Source organism: Oryx dammah, unplaced genomic scaffold (assembly GCF_014754425.2).
Source record: "Oryx dammah isolate SB20612 unplaced genomic scaffold, SCBI_Odam_1.1 HiC_scaffold_29, whole genome shotgun sequence".
NCBI lineage: Eukaryota > Metazoa > Chordata > Mammalia > Artiodactyla > Bovidae > Oryx > Oryx dammah.
Window position 1 is genome coordinate 115,693,027 of NW_024070213.1, and position 24,501 is coordinate 115,717,527.

Sequence of the window (24,501 nt, forward strand, 5' to 3'; positions counted from 1 at the left end):
CATTGTTTCCCCACCTATTTGCCATGAAGTGATGGGACTGGATGCCATGATCTTAGTTTTTGAATGTTGAGTTTTAAGCCAACTTTTTCACTGTCCTCTTTCATCAAGAGGCTCTTTAGTTCTTCTTTGCTTTCTGCCATAGGGTGGTTGCAGATGACTCTGCATATCTGAGATTATTGATATTTCTTCTGGCAATCTCGATTTCATCTTGTGCTTCATCCAGCCCAGCATTTCTCATGATGTACTCTGCATATAAATAAGCATGGTGACAGTACACACCCTTGATATACTCTTTTCCCTATTTGGAACCAGTCTGTTGTTCCATGTCCAGTTCTAACTGTTGCTTCTTGACCTACATACAGATTTCTCAGGAGGCATGTATAAGGGTCTGGTAATCCCATCTCTTTAAGAATTTTCCACAGTTTGTTGTGATGCACATAGTCAAAGCCTAGTCAATAAAGCAGAATTTTTTCTAGAACTCTCTCGCTTTTTTGATGATCCAACAGACGTTGGCAATTTGATCTCTGGTTCCTCTGCCTTTTCTAAATCCAGCTTGAACTGGAAGTTCACAGTTCATGTACTGTTGAAGCCTGACTTGCAGAATTTTGAGCATAACTTTGCTAATATGTGAGATGAGTGCAATTGCGCTGTAGCTTGAACATTCTTTGGCATTGCCTTTCTTTGGGATTGGAATGAAAACTGACCTTTTTCAGTCCTGTGGCCACTGCTGAGTTTTCCAAATTTGCTGGCATATTGAGTGCAGCACTTTCACAGCATCACCTTTTAGGATTTGAAAATAGCTGAACTGAAATTCAATCACCTCCACTAGCTTTGTCCATAGTGATGCTTCCTAAGGCCCATTTGACTTCACATTCCAGGATGTCTGGCTCTAGGTAAGTGATCACCTAGATGGTCTCTTAAATGTTAAGGAAAACTTTAGGAAAGAAAAGGTTTATGTCCTGCAGTTTAAACATTACATACTGCCATGATTCATCAAAATGACATTGAAATCCAGTTTCAGGATGGAAAAGTTTAATCTTTTTTTAATTGTCTCACACACATAAAAAATCTATTACTAAGTTTTTTTTTTAAAAAAACTTATAATTAATATGTGGTCTTTTCAATCATAGAATGGAATCTAATATTTACAAATCTTAGTCATCTGAGCAACAGAAGCATTTTCCAGGACAGTTGTGCTCAAAGCCTTGTGTACTTGTTAAAATGCAGATTCCCAGGCCCCACTCCAGAGGGTCTAACTCATGAGGCAGGTGAGAGCCTGGACTCTGAACGTTTTCACAGGTACCGCCAGGTGATTCTTAGGCACTCAGAGAGACTTGCACTGAAAAACTGACCAGGAAAGAAAAACAGGCAGGAAGAACTGTGCGGTCACCCCGTTTTTTCATGCCAAACGATCTTTGCCAGTTCCTGGATGAGAACAGAATCACATTTTGCAGGCTATTTAATATCTTGGCCTCCTTCCTCTTTATCTAAGTCTCATGTCTGCTGACCGGCAAAGAGCGGACTGCAAATTTACTACTTTTGAACTTGTTCCTGGAAATGATCATGAGCAAAATGTTTGCCTTCTTATGGCAGATACACATACAAAGGGCCAACAGTACATGCATACATTGAAAAGGAACTGTTAGAGGAAGGCCCAAAAGAGATAAAAACTGCTCTCTGATGGGGAAAGTACTGGGAGGCGGTACTCACAGAGATCGGAGGCTGAACAACTGCTGGAAAGTGTCAGCTTGAATTGCATAGATTTCATTATGCTGCAGGTCTCTGAAATGACAGGTTCCAAAGATTGACTTCAGAGTCATTGGTTTCAAAGATAAGTCTTCAGAGAAATTTTACAAGTGATTACCTTCCCTCAATCAAGGAACACGCGAACTACGACTGCCAAGTGACCACTGAAAAAAATTTCTTTTTGTTTTAAAAAGAACAGGACAATTTATACACTTAAATAAGTATTGCCTCTCTTTCAAACAAATACTTATTATTCCTTTGGGTGAGCATGCTCAGTTGCTTCAGTCGTGTCTGACTCTGTGAGACTCTATGGACTGCAGCCCACCAGGCTCCTCTGTCTATGGAATTCTCCAGGCAAGAATACTGGAGTGGCTTGCCATGTCCTCATCCAGGGGATCTTGCAGACCCAGGGATCAAACCCGAGTGTCCTGTATTGCAGGTGGATTCTTTACTGCTGAGCCTAGAGCTACATTCCCAGTGGAGCATTGTTCAAACACTTTGAGATGCCTCTCCAGGTTCTGCCTTCTGAGCCTTATATTCTTTGAGGGTCTTCAGGAGTGTCAAATGTTTATCTTCCAAAGATGGCTTTTTCCCCTCCCTTAATTGCCCAAAGGCATTCAGAGAAAAATTAAGTGGCAAAGGATAGGTGGTTAATATTTTTTGATCAAAAACAAAGCATGACTCAAAAAGGCTGATGTCTAATGCAGGAGGCAATTTTAAGAGAGGAATTCTAAAATATTTTGTGCAGAAGTAGCATCAGTAGCTCCTGAAATAAGACAAATATGGAATCTCCTCTGAAGGTGATTATTGTGAAGCAAACATACCAATAAACTCAAGTTCCCCAGTTTTCAAAATTAATGCCGTACATAGGAGTTTCACTTGTGTTCAGGAAAAAAAAAAAAAGGTATTAATGCCACTCATTGAAGGTATAAGTTTAGAAAAAATCCAGGGCTTAAACAAACCCAGTTCATTACTATACCAGGTTAGGGAGAAAAAACTATAATAAGTGCTTTACTTATAGTGTAATGTATGGTAAAATAATATTATCTATGTTTCCCAACTTTACAGCCATCCTATGCAGTCAAGTGTGTAAGAAGGGCAAGCTTCACATGTCTCCCCAGTGAACCACAGGGTAAGCAAACCAATGACCCCTGGAAATGTGAGTTTTGGCTCTTGGTTTTCACTTGGTGACTTAGAAACTCTTACAGACATACATTTTCTGAAGCTTTTTGCAGACTGAAAAACTGGGTAAATCTTCTAGCAGGTTGTAAGAAAGGTCTCTGAAAAATAGAAGGTACAAAAGGGAAAAATCTGTTACATGTTAGTCATCAGGAAATATGCTTTCCTCTCCCTTTCCCTTCACGATGATCCAGCTCCCAAAGGCAGACTCTGAACGTTTCCCCAGCCCTGACATGGAGCAGGTAGTCACAGGCATTATTGGATTAAGCGGTAGATTCAGATGTCAACTAAAATGTAACTGTTATACTTCTTTAATTGATTTAAATAATTTGCTTAATGAATTTATTTATATTTTGTTAGTGATGATCTACAATGTTCTAGCTATTATCTTACAGAAATGAGTACAAATTAAGTTAAATAATTGTGCCTCTGTTTCTAAGAGCTGCTGTATCTCTACAGCTAAGAGAACCACTGTTGGTTCTTTTCTAATCAACAGAAAAAAAAAAAATCCCTTCAACAATTCAAAACCCAGCACTAACTTTGAAATCAATCATTACAAGGGCGGTGGGGGGTGGGGTGGGGAATCTAAGAAAGTCTTCAGCCAAAACTCAACAAATTACAGAATAACAAAAACATCTGGACATATTTATAGTATAATATAGCTAATCTAAAACAAGCCATGGTAATTTGCAGAAAGCTTAAAAAAACAGAAAGCTAGTAGATAAAGTAACAGATAGATATTAAAAAAATCTTGTCTCATGTTTTAAAAGTTATCTGCTAATCAGCTAACTTATTTTCATGCCTGATTCTAAGTCTTAAAACCAGATCACCACTTATCCAACTTAAAAAATCCATACTGTTTTCTGAGAGTATTTTAAATTATTTTATTCTTGTAATTGATTACTTTATCTTATATTTATTGAATACATGGAATTTAAATAGAAGTACAGTTCAACTTACTACACATGAATAATTCAGATAAAGCTGTGTGGAAACACAAATTTGTAGTTTACACTAGAGATTTAAAAGACCAAACCAAACCAGTGAAAAAAATACTCTGCATCTATACACAAATAACACTTGATTAACAATGTCGTGTGTATTTTTGAAAAGTAGTGAATGTGATAAAGTGGACACACATAAAAGCTGATAATAATTTGGTTTGCTCACCTCCACAGACCACAAGGGGACCAAGCCTTCCTGTGTAACTCTCAGTAGAGGTATATGAAACCTTCTTCTACATAAAGACACAGTGTCACCTCCTACCTACCTTCTACCTAATGATTTTCATGGCTAACATTGATCAAGCACTTCTTATATATAGACACCATGTTTACAGCTTGACCTGAATTATTTTGTTTAATCCTAGTGAGGGAAATATTGCGTTGATTCCCATACAAAGCAAAATGACTTGACTGAGAGCACCAGCTAGTCAATGGGGAAAGCCATGCAGAGCCAAGTCATTCCCATGGAAGGGAAGTAACTTGGAGGCAAAATCACTCATGTACAGGGACACTGCCTCATTCAGCAGGTACTCAGTGGATGATCCAGCCATAGGAAGGGAGCACTCAGACCTATACTTCCAGAATATAAAGCAGACTGGAGTAAAGGTCAAGACCTGTGGTTGTGCTCTCAACTTTAATTCTACTTGGTTGATGTGCTGAATGAAGCATTAATGTCTTTTTCAATTCTCTCCTTAAATGAAAAGATATGGGTTGCTATAAAGAACAAATTAATACTATAGACTGACATATTTTGAAAATAGTAAGATAGGGACTTCCTTGGTTGTTCAGTGGTTAAGACTCCACACTAATAAAGGGGGCTTGAGTTCTATCCTTGGCCAGGAAATCCCACATGCCACATGGCCAAAAAAAGAAAAAATGAAAAGAGCAAACAAACAAACGAAAACCAAAATAACCCAAAAAACAAAAAAGAAAATAGCAAGATACTGCCATTCATACAATTGCATTCTTTCAGGCCTTTCATGGTTTCCACTTAAGGAAAGAATAATGTTGTAAAGAAGTGAGAAAGATGACAGTAAGTGCTAACACTTGGGCAGGTTGGGGAATTGCTAACACTTGGGCAGGTTGACTGCACTCCAGGTGCTGGTATAGGTGTTTGACTTGTAGTAACTTACTGAATCCTCACGATGATCCCCTGAAGGAAGCAGACTTTATAGATCTTTGATAGATTGGGAAATGGAGCCCATCTTTTATAGATTGGGAAATGGAGCCCTGGAAGGAATAAATAACTCGCTCAAGATACTATGATCGCAGACAGAGAGGCCACATTTGAACCAGAAAAATAGACCCCAGAGCCTTTGTTCTTAACCAGCTTGCCAGTCAGCCTCAGTGTAAGCAGCTCTAGACCCAGGTGCTTTACCATTCTGTGTGACCTTGTGGAGACAGATGCAATTTAAATACTGCCTCCCTACTTATCAGTTATAATGGGTGAAATCCTGGTCCTGTTAGTCAGCCAGCTTCCTCAAAACTGAGCACGTGTCCGGGCTGTCTTAGGTGTGGCGGGCAGAATTCCAAGATGGCTGCTGAGATTTCCACCTACTGGTGTCTAGACGCTTTCTCCCAGTTATTCAGTCCCTGAAGAATGTTCTCATTCTTCCACTTAACATTGTAGAGCTGCTTGTCATTTGCTACTGGACAAAGCTTGTGCTAGACTCACAGCTGCCACAGAAGTCTCCTTTCCGAGAACAGAGCCCTGCGAGGGACCCGGGGTGCTTTCGTGACATCCCCGCAATGCTGGAGGAGGTGATAACAGAGCATAGAAGGAGGAGGCTGAAAAACGGAAGGTCAAAACCAGGCTCTCCCAATTCCTATAAACTACGTTTTGTAAAATGTGGAAAGGGCAGAGAACAAAAGTCCCAAGGCAACAGAAATAACACACGCAAGTTGTTTACCTGTTAGATGAAACATTAGAACATGGCACCCACAACTATACTGGAAGAATGTTTGGTTGCCTTTATCAAGGTTTGTGTGGGCCTGATGATTTTATTTTGGCATCCATATTGGGTTTCTGATCCATGATTTTTTTTTTTTCCTGCTTTGCAGAGGATTTAGAGGGAGGTGGGAATGAAGTGATATTGCCTTGTTCATATCCATTTTCTGAAAGGAAATGTGTGCCAGTTGAAACACTAATGGGAGACTGTTTGGGACTTGGAAACCAGGGGTCCACTGCTATTATTGTTGTTGTTGTTGTTTAGTTGCTAAGTTGTATCTGACACTTTGTGATCCCATGGACTGTAGCCCGCCAGACTCCTCTGTCCATGGGATTTCCCAGGCAAGAATACTGGAGAGGGTTGCCATTTCCTTCTCCAGGGGATCTTCCTGACACGGGGATCAAAGCTGTGTCTCCTGCATTGGCTTTTTTTTTAAACCACTGAGCCACCTGGAACATTCCACTGCCATTCTTACTAGGATCATATCCAAGAGCCACTTCCCTGGACCAAGGCAGGCAAAGGAGGCCTGACCTCCTGCAGACCTTCAAGGAAAGAACTTTCTCCTCTTAAAGGATTACTGAAATAATGCCTGTCATTTCAGTCCTGTTTACATAATATTATTGCCTTACTGATACGCACAGCACTTGGAGATTAGGTAACTGATCACAGACAGTTTGAGGAAGAGATGAGATCTGTGCTCCAGTTAAAGTCCTGTTGAAACACAAACCAGACATCACTCTTGTATTCAGACATCATACAGGGACATATTTTGATTCACTGATGTTAAGACTGGTCAGGCTTGAAGGGCAGAGGAGATTCAGGGCAAAGTCAAGAGCCTACTCAAGTACTTACAGACTCTCCAGGCTCGCAGTTCCAGTTAAATCAGGAAATTCAGTTATTTGTGAGGCGCCATTCAAAGTCCTAGAAGGAGGATTACCTGAGTATTACTGGCAGAAAATTCTAGAAAGGGGTCATTTTTATGGCCATTTCAAAACACTTGAAATGTTCATTTGGTCTTCACAGCAACCTTGCAAAGGGAAAATAATCGGTAAGAGAAATAAACACTTACAGTGTTCTTAGTTCAGGTAAATGTTGAAAAGCAGCTCTCCCAACAAGCTGGATGGGGTTGTCATAGAAATGTCTGAAAAAATCCAAACACCAATGTCTTATTATAAAACTTGAATGACAAATGAACATTCCTTCCAAATTTCAACAAATAAAATTACATTATTTATGTAATTTTGATTATTTGACTTCAGGTAAACTTCAAAACTATTTCACTCACATTATGAGACTTTTGGTAGGAAATCCATACTACTGAAAATTTCTGATAAGGCAGATATGAATGTTAGCTACTATGGAGAAAGGCAAGTGAACTGGCTGTTTTTAAGTCACTAAGTCATGTCTGACTCTTTTGCCACCCCATGGACTACAGCCCACCAGTCAGCACTGTCATGGGGTTCTCTAGGCAAGAATATGGAGTGGGTTGCCATTCCTTCCTCCAAGGGGATCTTCCTGACCCAGGGAATGAACCCAGGTCTCCTGCATTACAGGTGAAATCTTACCAAGAGCCACTTGGGAAGCCTGAACTGACTGTGTAACACTTAAGACTCTTCCTCTACCTCCAATATCTAGAATATCCATCGAGTGGCAAACTGTTATTCAAGGTGCTGGCAGTTATATCATTAGCTAAAGGAAGATGAAATTCTCTATATTTACATGAGGGTCAATATCCTCTGGTCAAATCTTACAGCATACACAAAGGATTCTTCAAATATATTTGAGAGGAAATTTGCTACTCTCGGTTTTGTAACATTAGATTTTTAAAATTTAATTATTGCTCTAAAAGTTAACATATTATTAGAACTGAAAAAATATTTTGTTTTATGGATATTTTCAATGTAATGATATTTGAACTGCTCGGTAGTTGGGAATTGAAGAGAACTTGGGGGGATGGTCAGGAGGGTTGGCTTGAGCCATGTGGAAAGCTGAGAATATCGGCGAAACGAGGAGGTGTCTAAGTTAAATAGACAACCCTGACTGTGTTTTAGAGCAAGAGGATGACAACACGGACGCTGTGCTTCCAGGGGGACCACTCTGCTAGTGGTAGAGGCAGGGAGGTGAGTCTTAGACTGGTCAAAATCTAGAGGATTTAGAGGGGGGAAATGAAGTGGCAGAGGGGATGGAAAGAAGTTAACTCACCTCCCTGCCTCACGTGTATACCTGTGGCGGATACATGTTGATGTATGGCAAAACCAACACAATACTGTAAAGTAATTAACCTCCAATTAAAATAAAAAAAATTATATATATATAAAAGAAGTTATGGATAGGATGGGGTCTACAGAGGGAGAAATTAGCCTGGGTAGCCAATGCAACAAGAAAAACAAAGAAATTGAGCCAGGGTGGGGAGTGTGGGCGGCAGTCGCAGTGGCAAGGGCTAGAAATAGAGGCAGAAGCGAGGAGAATAGTGTTTCCTGGAGAAAACATTCGCGGCCATCATGTAGTGGATAGGAGTGCTAATCAATAATGGGGACTGTTGGTCCTCTTCATGGGTCGTTACCATATCAAAAGAGTGATTAAGAAAACCAGTCCTGTGGCTTCAAGAAACAAAAGGGGCAAAGAAAGGCAATACAATCTGCCAACTTTCAGTATGTAAATACTCTCTAATGAGAACTAATGTTTGTTGGCAATAAACTTTAACCCCCTTAGTTTGCCAACAGACTGTCAGAACATTTCAGAAATGATGAATGGTATGTTTTTTCCTCAGTTGTCAGGGCTAATTGGGATTCCAGCTCATTTGTGACAAGTGCTACCCGGTTCCAGAAAGCCTCTCCGTCAAGTTGGCACAGGACGAAGGCTATCTGCCGAGAAGTGCCCCTAAAGTCCTCTTCAGAAGTTATCCTTACTCCCCCTCCTCCATACTTCAGACCTCTCCCCCATGACCTCAGGCCAATACTATGCCCCAAACCTGCCAGTTGTCTTTTAATTAAGAGCCAGACTAATACTTACATATTTTCACCTTCCTATATATACCTACACGATTACTTTTCTGTTTGTGCTAAATATGAAACACGAAATTAATCCTATTTTGAAGCTGTAACTCTATCTTACACCATTATGGCATATAAATCCTCACATACACATTTCTAGGACACAGGCACCTTTCTAGAATTACACCCTAGTTTGTATAAAAGTAACTCAGTGTTTGGACTTAGACGTGAATGTGTATAGAGACTTAGTATAAAACAGTAGTTCCCTCATCTCCTCCTCCTTCTTGCAGTAAGGGACCTCCACTGTACGTAATAATATATATATCTATTTATATTTTAGCTTATTGAGGTGTAATTGACACACGCATGTATTATTGTGCATGCTCAGTTGTGTCTGACTCTTTGTGGCCCCATGGACTGTAGCCCACCAGGCTCCTCTGTCCATGGGATTTTTCGGGCAAGAATGCTGGAGTGGGGTGCCATTTCCTTTTCCAGGGGACGTTCCCGACCCGGAGATCGAACCCAAGTCTCCTGCATCTCCTGATCAGCAGGTGGATTTCTTTTTCTTCCCACTGAGCCACCTGAGAAGCCCTAACTGAAACATAATATTGTATATTTAAATTTTACATGGGGGCAACTGGTTGTATGTATATGTTGTGAGAGCTCCCCAGTTGGCACAGTGGTAAAGAGTCTGCCTGCCGATGCAGGAGATGCGGGTCCCGTCGCTGGGTGAGGAGGGTCCCCTGGAGGAGGAAATGGCAGCCCACTCCAGTGTTCTTGCCTGGAAAATTCCATGGGTAGAGGAGCCTGGCGGGCTACAGTCCAAGGGTCCCAAAGAGCCAGACACGACTGAGTATGCATACACACATACATTGTGAACGAATTCCCCCCATGTAGTTATTTATCATACACTTATCTTTTTTGGTGAGAACATTTAATATAATGATCTGTTTTTCTAGCATACTTGGGTTCGAGTTCTGAATGACTAGGCGACTTTGACACTGACATTTTAAAAATCAGTTTTTTTTTAGAGATAAGCAAAAAAGCATTTCATAAGATGACTGTGAAGTGAGACGAAGCAGTTGAAGATACCAAACATAAGGCAATGAATATTTTAGGTCCTAGAAAGAGAATCTTTAATATAACTTCAGCATTCAGCTAAAATCTAGCAAAACATCTCCACATATACTTCTCTGTATGGATTTTTACAGTGACTGAGACAAAACTTGGGCAAATATAGAACATTTATTGTATTATGCTTAAAAGTACAGTGCATGCTATATTGCAGGAAAGAAAAATTGAAAAGAACTACGACCACTTACATTGTAATAAGAGAAGGGTTGCCTACAAAGGCCTTCTCCGGTATCGACTTGATATTGTTGCTATGAAATCCTCTAGAAAGAGAGGAAAAGACAGTTGATAGAAAATAACCTGTGGGGTAAAATCATTTCATAGTCCCTTCCCCAAACCTGTGGCAATAATCAGCATTTTTAGTAACCAGAGGATAAGGTTAAATTCCACCATGCATTTTGAAACTTTCCCGCCCTCACTCTCTAGGAGAAAAGGAAATCACAAGCTGTCATCTTGAATGAGGAATAAGGAATCGGAAAATAATAACTGTGCTTTATGGACACTTGTAACCTAGTGTTATAGAAAGAAACCATCTATCCATTACTATCCAACAGAGCGTCACGGTCCAACGACTTGAGACAGAGGAAACCATCTTTGGAGAAACGATTATGATCACTCCTCCTGACCCCATTTGCAGCCAGGAGAAGAGAAAATTGACTTAAGCTGCAGTTAAGTGGAGATTTAGGTAATCTCCTTATGAGGACAAAATTTCCTGAGCTGAAGAAAGGTGCCCCAGCTCAGCGAGTCTGGAATAACAAATTGATTCTCATCTATCTGTGTGATGTCATCTGACTGGCAGTGGGGCAGAGTCAGTGGTCTTGGTCTATGTGGGTCTGTGGCTGAAGGAGGGGAGTGGCAGTTTTGGGGCTGCCTGAGCCAGACAGTGATGACTTCGTGGGTAAGCACCACATGGGCGTCCTGCAGCAGAACCCCACAGAGGCTTTTTCTTATAAACAAGCCCTGCTGTCTACTTCCTTTAGCAGTGTGTCTTATTTCTCTCTGCTAAGAGAAGAGGCTCTGTGTTTATTTTTCTTTCCAAGTGATAGAACATTACAAAGGTTATTTATGTATTTAGGTATTAAGAAAAGTAATTAAATTATAAATATAAAAAGATGATATATGCAACCTAATAGCTGAAAGTTAGCTTTATCATAGTAAAATGGGGGGGTTCTTTAAAAATCAAATAATATTTATGAAGCATTAAAGGAATATGGAATAATGTATAGGAAGGCATCTAACATTATCCTAAGCCTGTACACTGTATTCATCTAGTCCTAGACTCATGCAACCTAGAGAAGTTTGTTGCTGGATATGCTCAGCAAATTAGTGAATTCCAAAATAGTTCTCTACATACCTATAGAGCATACAGAAATGTTGGAAAAATATGACTTAGGAAAAGATAATGGCTTAGAGAAATACATATTTTTTTCCTAATAAACACAGAGAAATCCATCATAAATTTTAAAAGATTATCTGCTATTTTTGGTGATAGAATCAAATTAAAATACATTTTAGATGACCTTGCAAATTCTTCTTAGTCATATTATATACAGCAGTCAAACACATTTTAAAATACATTCACAAAGAATAGTTCTCCCACTAAATTTGTCCTACTTACAGCTCCTTAAGGCTGGAGAGTGTCCTGACTGCAGTGGGAAATTCATCAAGATTATTATAATTTAAGTCTCTGAAAATAAGTAAATAGCATGTTCAGGTTTTCATTTCAAAATTCATGTACATGACATTTACAAGGAACGTTAACATGATCTTCCAATGGACCAGTATCACTGATAGCAATTCCTTCTCTTTAAGGAGAGAGACTTTGTTGGCTTGCTGAGCACCATCATTCCCCAAGTATCTGCACTGAAATGATCATTAGACTGATTGTGAGAAATTTCAAAGAGTCAAGGCTCAGTGGCACTGGGCATTAAAAAAAGGGAAGGAGTTTAGGACGGGCATGTACACACTGCTATATTTTAAAAGGATGACCAACAAGGACCTACTGTGGATAGCACGTGGAACTCTGCTGAAGGTCGTGTGGCAGCCTGGATGGGAGGGGAGAGCTTGGGGGAGGATGGATACCTGTACGTGTGTGGCTGAGTCCCTTCTCTGTTCGCCCGAAACTGTCACAACACTGTTTGTTAATTGGCTATACCCTAATACAAAATGAGCACTTTTTTTTTAAAGGACATGGACAGCATCGTGAATGTCCAAGTGTCTAGAACACGTGGCCAGGTGTGTGTGGCTGGCCGATGCCGTTCTTCACCGGAACCTGGCTCACCAAGCTGCCAACAAGTGTGTGCCCTCCTCGACCGCCTCTGCTTTCCTGGCCCTGCCTTCACCCTCTGACTTTGGCCCGTCACTTTTCAGAGGCTCTCCTGAGAGGACCTCTAGGAAGGAGGCTTCATTCCTGACTCAGGCGCAGTACCGGCCTTTCTCCCAGCCTGAAGTCCAGGGTGACGGTCTGCTTCTGCAGGCGCTGATATGGTACAGGGTGCTCTGAAGAAGGACATCAGGTCTAGAATATCCACATGGTCACAAAGGAGGATTCGTTTTCCTGGTCTGTGAGGCAAAGCTCTATCATCCTTCATGCACGGACAGGGAATGACCAGACAATCAATCTCAAGTCATTCATCTCTCTGTTATGACACAAATGGCTTTTCAATCCCATTACTCACAAGTGCTTTATAGACTTACTCCACGTCTGAGCTACACCTCCATATGAAAAAGTAATTGCCTCCCGATCTCTGGGAAAGGCAGATTTCCCAGATGATCCAGAAAAACCTTTTGCTCAGGCAATCAGATGTGGTTAGGTCTTCCTCTGTGGGGAAGAATTGCTATTTAATTTTCAGAGAGAGATAATTTGACCGAGTTAAACATGAATCAAGATTCCTACTTGTCTGGCACAAACCGTCCTTAAGCTATACAGCAGGCAGGAAACTTGTGTCTTTTGTGGACATAAATTTTCTTCCTGTTTGTAAGTCTCTCCAGATGCTCTGTTTTGATTAAATGAGGATTGGATCCTTATAAATTAACCAGATTTCTAGTGGAAAGGAAGATGTTGGGAATAAATTGGTTATTTTACCTCTCCTCTGGAGCCCTGGGCAAAGTGAGGGAAGAGGGGACATTGAGACTTATATGAATTTGCCCTGAATGCATGAATTGCCTAAATTTGCAATCCTGGGTCCTCATGTCAAACATGGGGGAAAAAAAAAGAAAAACTATTTATGGAAATAACCTATCAAAGCCCATCTTGTTTTCTGTTCCTATTGAGTTGAAAAGGACTGGAAGGTGCTTTCCATTGCTAAGATCCCCAGTCCAGCCCTTCTGTAATTAAGGGAGAATTTCTAATTTTTCCAAGCAGTTGATGGGAACAGCTGGCCTGTGCCATTAAACTGACTTCAAAGTCCTGCCTAGACACATTCACCTTTGGCATCTCCACATGAGGATGGTTCCTCCCTTCTCAGAGGAAATGCAGTGACTTAGCAACCCTGGAAGGACAGCCGTTAGGCCCTTCAGGAAATGAGTGAACCCAGGTCCGGTTACATGCGGTGCTGATCAGGTACAAATCGCTAAGTTCCCTATGCAAATGAACAGCGGGCTCCAAGGCCACAGGAGAGGCGTTCTTTGGTTACAGCCTTCTGCTGTCCAGGTCAGAGCTGGTGTTGTAGCTTCAGTGATTCCGTGCAGCTTATTTTGTGTACATGCTAAATCACTTCAATCATGACTGACTCTTTGTGACCCTACAGACTGTAGCCCACCAATCTCCTCTGCCCATAGGATTTCCCAGGCAAGAATACTGGAGTGGGTTGCCATTTCCTTCTCCAGGGGATCTTCCTGACCCGGGAATTGAACTCTCATCTCCTGCATCGGCTGGCAGTTTCTTTATCATGGAACCCCCTTTGGAAGCCCCAAACATGGGTTTTGGAGTCAAATTAGAGAAGGAAGCAAGCCTCAGTTTTGCTGCTAACTGACTATGTCATGTTGATATATAACTTTCAGTTCAGTTCAGTTCAGTCGCTCAGTCGTGTCCGACTCTTTGCGACCCCATGAATTGCAGCACGCCAGGCCTCCCTGTCCATCACCAACTCCCGGAGTTCACTCAGACTCACGTCCATCAAGTCAGTGATGCCATCCAGCCATCTCATCCTCTGTCGGCCCCTTCTCCTCCTGCCCTCAATCCCTCCCAGCATCAGAGTCTTTTCCGATGAGTCAACTCTTTGCATGAGGTGGCCAGAGTACTGGAGTTTCAGCTTTAGCATCATTCCTTCCAAAGAAATCCGAGGGCTGATCTCCTTCAGAATGGACTGGTTGGATCTCCTTGCAGTCCAAGGGACTCGCAAGAGTCTTCTCCAACACCACAGTTCAAAAGCATCAATTCTTTGGCACTCAGGCTTCCTCACAGTCCAACTCTCACATCCATACATGACCACAGGAAAAACCATAGCCTTGACTAGACGGACCTTAGTCGGCAAAGTAATGTCTCTGCTTTTGAATATGCTATCTAGGTTGGTCATAACTTTTCTTCCAAGGAGTAAGCGTCTTTTAATTTCATGGCTGCGGTCACCATCTGCAGTGATTTTGGAGCCCCCCAAAATAAAGTCTGTCACTGTTTCCACTGTTTCCCCATCTATTTCCCATGAAGTGATGGGACCGGATGCCATGATCTTCGTTTTCTGAATGTTGAGCTTTAAGCCAACTTTTTCACTCTCCACTTTCACTTTCATCAAGAGGCTTTTTAGTTCCTCTTCACTTTCTGCCATAAGGGTGGTGTCATCTGCATATCTGAGGTAATTGATATTTCTCTCAGCAATCTTGATTCCAGCTTGTGTTTCTTCCAGTCCAGCATTTCTCATGATGTACTCTGCATATAAGTTAAATAAGCAGGGTGACAATATACAGCCTTGACACACTCCTTTTCCTATTTGGAACCAGTCTGTTGGACCCTAAAAATGGTTATCTTTTTTTTTCTCTCTCTCTTTCTCGCTCTCTTTTTTGGCTGTACCACTCAGAATGAGGAACTTCCCTGACCAGGGATTGAACCTGAGCCCTCCACAATGGAAGTGTGGAGTCTTAACCACTGGTCCCTTAGGGAAGTCCTGGAGCCTAAAAAGGGGTCATAGTACCTGTTCTCATAAGATGGTTGTAGGACTGATTTGAAACCATGTGGGCTGAGTGCTCAGTACAATATTTGGTTAGAGATCCACTCAATAAAGGGTAGCTGTTATTACGTTTTAGACTTTTGAATTGCTCCTGCAGGAACCTCCACCGTTTGCTGCTGAGATGCTTGTTCCTCTCTGATTGGACAGAGTCTGGCACTTGCTCGTCTGCATCCTCTCATTCAGTGGGGAGAGCCTAACTCCTGAGTGGTGAGCCTGAGTGACAATACTGAACTGATCCCTGACAGAGAGTACACATTCCTGAGCAAACAGTCCCTGCTCAGTAGAGGACATCTCATTTAGCTTCTAATGATTCCAACTAATTTATCACTCTTGTTAGATTAAAATAAAATCTCAGTTTTATTGTTTGGCTCTATAGAGTGTGTATAGGGGCGTAAGATAAAGCCACTGTAAATATCTGTTTAAAGCTCAGGCAATTAACCAAACCAAATAGCAATTTTGACTTTAAGGCTATTTTGATTCCTTCCAAATAGTCATGAAAACACTGAGAAAAGGGCAACAAATAAAAGGTCAACTCACAAAGTCTCTAGGCTGTGGAGCCCATCAAAGCATTTCTTTCCCAGGGAGTGGATTCTATTGTTATGGAGATGTCTGCAGGAGAACATTACAGACAGTCAGGAAGGCGCATTGCACATGGAAACTGAGGCAAAACGTTTTGATTGCTGAAATCCAAAAACACTTCCTCTAGAGAATGCACTAATTATATGTAAGGGATGCTTTGTTTAACATTTCTGTTTGCTTGCTTTAAAGGCTTTATGCCCCATTCACTCTTACCAGAGATGACTCTACACCACAGAATTTAACAGTCACAGTTTTACCTTTTGGGTTTGAGATATCATGGAGTGAATAATAATTGTGGGATTAGCAACAAGGCTGGTAAAAGTAAATTCAGGTTGCTCAGTGTGGCTTTGGAATACAGAATGTTAAATAGAGATGCTGACCAACATCGACAAATGGAGGGTGGAGAGGAGGCGGTCTGAGGTGTGGGCAGTTTCCACCAAAGCTGATGGCTTATCGTGGCTGCTTTGCCAGGGTGGGGCCACAGGTTAATAGAAAACAACAATTTCAGCCACAGAGAATGGGGATCAGATTTTTTGACTGCCCAAGGAGATTAGTTATCTTGTTGTAGTATAAATGTGTCTGATTATCATCTTTGGCTCAATGATAAGTTGGTTACGTCAGGGCCAGTGAGAACAGCTGGGTGCAAAACTGAAAACTGGACCAAGTCCCAGAGGGATTTCTGGGAAATGGGCTTAAGGAGGTCGAGGGCTGGGGGGAGAGAAGAGCTGAACCTCTGTAAATTCATTCCCTCTAGTGGAGGGAAACATTAAAGCACCTACCCAGCTTCTGGTGGAACAGAAGCATCATCTTTGTATATGAACTACTTCAGGATAGAAATTTGTTAACATCACCCCACATGTCCGATCCTTTCAGACAAAGGTTGCTATTCTAATAAATATATGCTGGTATCATGTGAGATCTATGTGGCACTTATTGAGGATCTTTTGCAGGCAACACATGACGGGAACCTCAAAAGATGGATGAGATGCTGGCCAGCCCTCAAAGGAGTACACACCGCAGGGCAAGAGACGGCCCTATCATCAAGCAAAGTGCAATGACTGAAGCCCGCGGTGGGCTGGGGGCAGGAATGCAGCAAAGGCAGAAACAGGGCAGCAGGCGCTTTCCTCGAAGCAAGCTAATTCTCGAGCCTTTCCAGCAGCTCCTGTTGTCCTCTGTCAGCACTGACTGACTACTGTATTATACACGTGGGGCATATTGCTGCCCTCTTGAACCGTTTATTTTTCCTACTATTACTTGAGATCGTTTTAGTTTACTTAAAATAATGAAATCTAGACCTCAAAGGGAAAAAGCCTGACAGATGCATAACTTGTTATTAAGGGTTTGTCCCTTGCTTCTCTTACCTTGGAAGGGGTTCAAGAGGTACTTATTAAATAATAAGAAGGGCATATTTCAATTTGACCTGCATTACAAATTAGTATCAGAAATAAGGGATTTTTATTACCTTTGGTCGTGGGACTAACTCTACAGTGTGGTGATTACCCGTATAATATACAATAGTCTCCCTGAGAGGTCATATTTTGTTATTTCTGAATGCCTAGCAGTGCTTAGCAGTTACCAGGTGCTCAATAAATGTTTAATTCTTTTACACGATTAGAACATTTCTGAGTTATTTTAGGGGGTTTTCCTCCCTTAAAATGTCCCTCTTCAAAGTCTGAAGGGCTATCATTCTAAGGTCAAGGTCCCACAGAGAATTATAAGATCTTAGTGAATTTAGAAACTGTTAGAGAGGGGGCGGGGAAATCAATAAAACTTACAGAACCACCAAGCTGGAGAGGTTTCCAAAGGCATAGTCTGGTATGTGGTGTATTTTGTTCAGGGCCAGGGTCATGGCCTGCAGCGCTGATAAGCTTCTGAAAGCCTGGACCGGGATCTCCGTCAGCGCGTTGTCATCCAGCCACAGATGCCTCAGGGAATGCAGGCCGCTGAAGCAGCTGGGGGGCACGGAGCTGATGCGGTTGGCATCCAGACGCCTGGGGAAGAAAGCGAGAAAGAGTGGAAAGCAGAGAGCAGAGCGCAGGCAGAAGACAGGCTCTGCAGGAGAACCTCCACACGCCCGATCAACACGAGTGGGGCGGGGCTGGGGCCGCAGGAGCCCGACATCTGGGGCGTCTGCCTCCTGGTAGCCTCCGCTCCGGGTGCGAGCAGGACCGCTGCTGTGAGAGCCCACAGGGCTGCGAGTCTCTTCCAGGTTTGGGAGGACTATGCTTTCTGGCAAGGAGGTGGCCTCCCCTGGGCTGTGGTGTTTCAGCTGATGATCCTTTTGCTTTCCTCTTTGACACCAGGAGAAAAGAAAACCCCTCTGCTCCTTCCCACATCAACCAAGTCAGACAAATGCTGTTGCCTTCCTGGACTGTTTTGAACACACAAAACATACTTATTTTGGTTCACTGAGCTGTGGGAAAAGATTATTTCAGCATTTGAAAAGGACTGAGTAATTTTTGCAAGGCTAGGTCAGGGAGATTCCCTGGAGGAGGGCATGGCAACCCATTGCAGTATTCTTGCTTGGAGAATCCCATGGACAGAGGAATCTGGCGGGATGCAGTCCATGGGGTCGCAGAGTCGCGTACGACTCAAGTGACTTAGCACGCATGCATGAGTAACTTTTACAAGGCTGTTAGAGATATGCTTCAGGGAGGGGGAGGCGCCCCTCGCCCCTTAGTACTCTGCTGCAAAGCCTAAAGCAAGCAGGCTTTCTTGTTCATCCTAACCAATGGCATTGAGCAGATGTTTGCTTTCCTTGACATTTTAAATGAATAGTAAAATTAATAGCGTTCCCAGTTTTTGCTTGCTTTTTCTACACATCACTTTTTTTTTTTTTAAATGGGGAAATATGTCTAAAAATAGGTCTAGTTAATAAGCTGCTGAAGCTTCAGAGCCAGTAGAGGGAGTGCAATACATTTATTTTACCCTAATCCAGCCTAGAAGTGGCTGTAACAGCAATGCCTTAACTTTTCTTATTGAAGTGACCAGACACAGACTGAAGTTTTCTGTAAAGTGCATTAAACATAGGAACCTCGATATTCAGTTATGCATCCACCAGCCCTCACTTTTTTTTTTCAATTTGTTCTTAAGACTTACATATTTATTTGCATTTTCAAAGCTAGGATTTAAAAAAGAAGAGTTGCATTTTAAGCAGTGCATGTATTAGGAAGGATTAGAACATCACGAGTGGATTTTGAAAAATGTTTTAGGAAGCATTTAAGACTAAACAGATGCAGGAAGCACTCAAGGATCACGAAATAATCCCCTGTAGACCAAATTTAAACAGCTTAGAAGCAGCATTCTCTGTGGTAGGGAGCGCCTCTCCACGAAAAGTGGCTTCCCCACTTTCGGTCACACACGTCATTCCACTCCTGTTCTGGCCCCTGCTTCTCCCGACTGAAGGAAGAAGGCATGCCCTCCAGGCCCCAAGCCAAGCTTTTAAATTTATTTAATTTTTTAATTGGAGGAAAATTGCTTTCCAGTGTTGTGTTGGTTTCTGCCATACCACAGTGCGAATCAGCTGTAATTATACCTATAGTACCTTCTTCTTGAGCCTCCCCCCGCCCCCACCCGTCTAGGTCAAGTTTCGATGCTGGGATAAGGTCACTTGGAACAAACAAGTCTGATGCCACAGTCCACTCACAATCAAATTTCCAGGAGAATAGCTATCACTGTAGGCAGCAGACTCGCACTTCCAGATATCTCGAGGTTCTGTCTACAAACAGAACGGGAAACATTCAGGCAAACCCAACACGGTCCCTTTCCCTCAGTCCAGCAACAACATGCTCGGCCCATGTTTAAATAAGGTTCACTATCATCAGGGCATGAGGAGGTGCTTGTTTTTGTTTGACTAGGAGTAAAGCACATATGTAAACTCTCCTTAATGACTGCACTGATTAAAGCATGAAGACGTTATTTAAATACTATGAATTTCCGAGTTTTTGTTGACATATTGTCTGATGATTGCCAGTGGCTTATGCGGTGAAACTACAAGTGGCTTCTAAGTCCTGAAAAGGACTGACCTTCGAGTTCATTGCAAAGGGGGAGCATGTACAGAAAAGGCTCTCTCTGCATTGAGTCACGGGCTTGTCTTTTTCGATATTTAAGTTACTACTAAAGTTTCTGCAGGATCTCAAGTGATTCTGGCATCAGTTCCTAAAGTTAAAAAGCCCATTTCTCTGGATAAATGTCTTTTACGAATCACTTCTCCCCCCAGTAAAAAGGATGTAATCTGGTTTTCACACCATAATCTTAGAGCAATGTACTATTTGAAACGAAATGAGTAGGAGCAGGCAATTGTTCACATTCCAAATTCTAACACACCCAGATCTGTTACTTGGCATCCTGAGTGTGGCACTGAATGTTTCTCTGTCTCAGCAGTTTCTTCATCTAAGAAGCTCCCCATAAATATACTCCTTCTCATTGTAGTGTTTTGAAGCCCATGTCCATCTGGCTGCAGTGGTCCAAATCTATTTCAGAGAGTGGTATATTATTCATGCTCAGAAGTAGTATCCGATTTAATCTTAACAGAAGATCTCAAGACAAATCTGAGTGTGGAATTCATTATTCAGCCACTTGTACAGGTGGTTCTTACAGAACAAGGTTAAGGCCGTGGACAAAGCAGGGCAGGGCACAAGTTGTGCCTATTCAGTGAGTAAACAAAGAGCTCATATTATGTCAACCTGGTCTTTAGAGGCAGCTGGACATTGTCCATTCACATACTTGAAAAATGCAATATTGAAGTGCTAGAGTTTAAGGAAAACACCACAACGTGGTACATGAAAACACATGTAGAAATGTCAGGAGCAGCAAGAATAGCTATGTATGTAACTCCACTTTTTAAGGCTTTGTCATCATTCCTATTTCCTGCAAGTCACAAGGAATGTGTGTGTGTGTTCAGTCATCCCAGAATCTGTGAAAAAGTGAAGAGATTTGGGATGAGAAATTTTGAGTCCAAAACAAATAACAGCTATATGACCATGACCAAGGCGACAGACCTCAGCTTTCACATCCATAAATTGGGGGTAACCGCTCTGTCTAACGGATGGCTTTATGATCAAAGAAAATAATACAATGAGACTTTGTAAACCATAAAGCCCCTTAATGACTTTACATTATTATTGCTTGAAGTGGGTTAACAGTTGGTGTTTTTGTGCTTTGACATAGAAACCAGTCAGAAAAAAAAGAAGAAACTCACATTTTCCTTTAGTCAAACATTGGTTACCTGAGTGCCACCTGTCAGTAAATTTCAGTTCTGAGACATGCAGACAACTCTTTCATCCCTTGTAACAGAAGCAATGAACTGGTGTCTGCAAACAGACTTAACAGAAGTCACCCTTGCTTTCCAGCCTCCAGTATTATCACTTCGTGTGTGTGGGTGTGTCTGTATCACAAGGGGCAAATAGTTTTGTTCCTGTTACACTACTGAATAGTACGTCTTCACTCTGAAGGCAAAGGAGAAATGATGACATATGGTAGATGGCACATTGTCAGAGAAAGTTTCTAGCAATGATCTTGGCATTGAAATATCCATTGATAATGTGGCAGAAGCAGCATAAAGCCGGCAAGCAGGTGCAGCAAAATAAAACACTTTAACATGGCCCCATCTTCTTTCCGACAAACCTCTTAATTATGATCTTGAAATGCAGTATGAGATGTATGGAGAGAGTAACATGGAAACTTACATCACCATATGTAAAATAGATAGCCACTGGGAATTTGCTGAGGGGTGGGTTGGGGCGGGAGATGGGAGGGAGGTTCAAAAGGGAGAGGAATATGTATACCTATGGCTGATTCACGTTGATGTTTGACAGAAAAGAGCAAAATTCTGTAAAGCAATTATCCTTCAGTTAAAAAATAAATAAACAAAAAAGAAAAGTAATGACTATATGGGAAGTGACACACATTGCATGCACCATTTGTTCCTTATAACTTACAGAAAATGATAGATAAAATAACATTTCACTCTACTTCTTAAAGTCACATGGAACCACCTACATAAGGAATGTATGGGAAACTGGAAAGTACACTGAATTAGGAGAAATAAGACACAGATTTAACTCAAGATTGTCACTTATTAATTCTGAGATCAGGGAGCATCCTGATTCATTTCTCTGAGGGTCAATTTCCATATCTGTAAAGCAGTATCACAATAGGTCACAAAGTTATTATGGGAATTAAATGAGGAAAACATACGTGGAAGGATTTTGTAAGTGGTAAATCACTTTACAAATGATAGGCTTTTTATGTGAGAAAAAGTTTCACATTTAGGAAATGGCATCATTCCCCACTTTCCCAAAGTTTCTTTTATTATTTTTTTCTGAAGGCCTTAATCATTTGTAATGTCAAATATCTCTATAGTAGATTGCCTCTTTTTTTTTTTTTTGTCATGTGAACCAGCAGGACAACTGATTTTCCACTCACTGTACACCCTTAAAGTGCATGTTTTGATTGGTGTTATAGGAAGGCTTCCCTCACAGAGAAAAGGAGATGCGCAAATCTTTTGTGTTACTCTAGCAAAGGTCCAAAAAAGGCCTCAAAGGCTAAAGTGGCTGAGGAAAAAGAAGATATCATCTGATGCCAGAACACAATTTGTATTAAGTATGAGCTTTTGCAATGTCACTTAGAGGACCACAACCGATGAGAAATGGGTCTGTTCTGACTTTGGGTGTATGTTGAAACAACTTCTTCTCGGGGCGGGGGGGGGACTGGAGGGCGGAGGCTCCACAGATGCCAGGGGTTTTATTGGACTAACTGCTGGGCCGAGGGGGCTGTTTCTCAGGGCCCTGGGTCATGTCTTCTCATCACTGGCACCTGCTCAGGACCATCCACTTCAGCCTGATGGGCTTCAATAACTTTGAATATCCAAGGTAAGCATTGGAGTCGGGATAACTTCAGTCCCAGGAAGTTTCTGGGTTACTTCCCTGTGAGAAATGTCTTGCCAACACCTCCACCCCCCTCAAGCATTCTTTAAGATCTGTGTAAAAATATTCCTCTGGGGTGGGTGTGTCGTGCTGCCTGCAGAAGACTAGACACACTAATAATGGGTGTGCTGTGCGAAGGTCACGCTGGTAGCTGAGTGCAGGAGGAGCTGGGGGACAGGAAGTGACCAAGGTGGTTGTAGTCATCGGGGTGAGAAAGGGTGCGTGCTAGAAAGAAGGGTGTGAAGGTGGAGGAAGGCCTGGGATGAAGCACATTAATTAAATAAGTAACCTGGCCAAACAGGGTGACTTGGTAGATGTGACCAGAAAGGAAGGTAAGGAAGCTATGGTGGCTCAGGGTTCCGGGCAGCTGGGCAGACGGAACTGTGCAGGGGTGAGTGTTAGCCAGTGTTATATAAATGAAGGATAAAACAGATCTGCATGTTCACTGTGAATACAGTTCTGTAATATCAATGTATCCTGTGTGAGGTAATGGGCAAAAAAAAAAAAAATCAATTTTTAATGTCAGGAAAGAGCAAAAAAAAAGTTATTTTCTTACCTTCTCTCTGAAGTTCTTCCCTATTGTTTCCATGCAAAAAAGCTTAATTTTGCATTTTTTCTCTTTTAACAGGAACATTATGTTAATCTGTTCCACACTCTTGAAAGGAATTTCTGCTTTATAGATGGCATTATGGTGGACATTAGTGAGTTGATGAGGTCACTCCAGCTACTGTTTCTCTAGAAAATAGACCTTTAATGTATCTTGTATATGCTACCTTGTCCGGTGTATAACACAAACTTATATCTTTGTTTGAGAATATCTTTGATAAGCCATTAACTACAAGGAAGAAAGCGTTAGTCAAAAGATAAGCCATTGATCTTGGCTAATTCTCATCTGAGATGACTGTAATATTGTCAATTATTAACATGGATGACTCGAGGGGAAAAAGGGCAAAGGTGTGAAGAATGTTGCAGCTGCAGGTTTAATACAGCTTATGGGGACTCTTCCAATAAACAGACCTATGAGGCACAGCATTTGACATAGCTGTTTTATAGTTGGACGAGCATTTCTCTTCTTTTAAATAAATGATCAACTCTCTTGTACATTTTGTGAGGAGACCACTTTGAACAATTCCTGGGAGTCAAACTAGCACAGTGATTTAGTTCATTTATAACATTTTAAGAAATGGGAGCAGTTTCAATGATTATCTTACTTTTGCTACTAAATGAAAAGCGTGTAGTTCTAAGCTTGTATATGACACAATTTGACTAAATCCCTCAAGTCTTTGTTATGGTGAAATTTTACTGCTTAGAAATTTTATTGCATTGGAACCAGTCGGTCACTGGAATTGAATTTGCCAGGTCATTTTGATAATAATACTATCAAGAGAGAATTTTATCCACATGAACTCTTATAGATTGTATTGATTTATACGAATCTTCGTAATCAAATGAGTCACTCTTTGTTATTGTTTTTTAATATTTATGAAGTGATGATAATGTGGAATTCAACTTTCTAGTGAAATTTACCATCTATAACCTAGGAAGATACTAAGCATATGAATTCATATGAACACCATGATTGCTTACATGGGAATTTCTGCTTCTATCTTTCTATTCTCCATCTTATTTACTGATAAACTTAATGTAAACCAGGAAGAAAAATTATTGCTTTAGACTTACCTCTGAAAAGGTAAAAAGGTTTTTTCCATCTCTGCAACTTGGGGAGAGAGAAGGTGTACAGGTTTATGGAGGTATAATAATTTAGAGACTAGTCAGCTGACTTGTCTCTAAAGTGAATGAGACAAGTGATCTCACATCGGATGAAGTGTCTA

General features: G+C 41.4%; 1 protein-coding gene across 1 annotated transcript in view; it reads right to left on the reverse strand.

Moving 5' to 3' along the window:
* Positions 1-24,501, reverse strand: part of LGR5 (leucine rich repeat containing G protein-coupled receptor 5) — a 99,886-nt gene that overhangs the window by 12,102 nt on the left and 63,283 nt on the right. The window contains exons 7-15 of the mRNA XM_040233984.1: positions 17,519-17,734; positions 15,702-15,773; positions 11,621-11,689; positions 10,194-10,265; positions 6,948-7,019; positions 6,731-6,799; positions 6,518-6,589; positions 2,961-3,026; positions 1,711-1,782 (exon numbers count right to left, since the gene is read on the reverse strand). Of these exons, the coding sequence (XP_040089918.1) occupies positions 1,711-1,782; positions 2,961-3,026; positions 6,518-6,589; positions 6,731-6,799; positions 6,948-7,019; positions 10,194-10,265; positions 11,621-11,689; positions 15,702-15,773; positions 17,519-17,734 (780 nt within the window). The remainder of the gene's footprint in view (positions 1-1,710; positions 1,783-2,960; positions 3,027-6,517; positions 6,590-6,730; positions 6,800-6,947; positions 7,020-10,193; positions 10,266-11,620; positions 11,690-15,701; positions 15,774-17,518; positions 17,735-24,501) is intronic.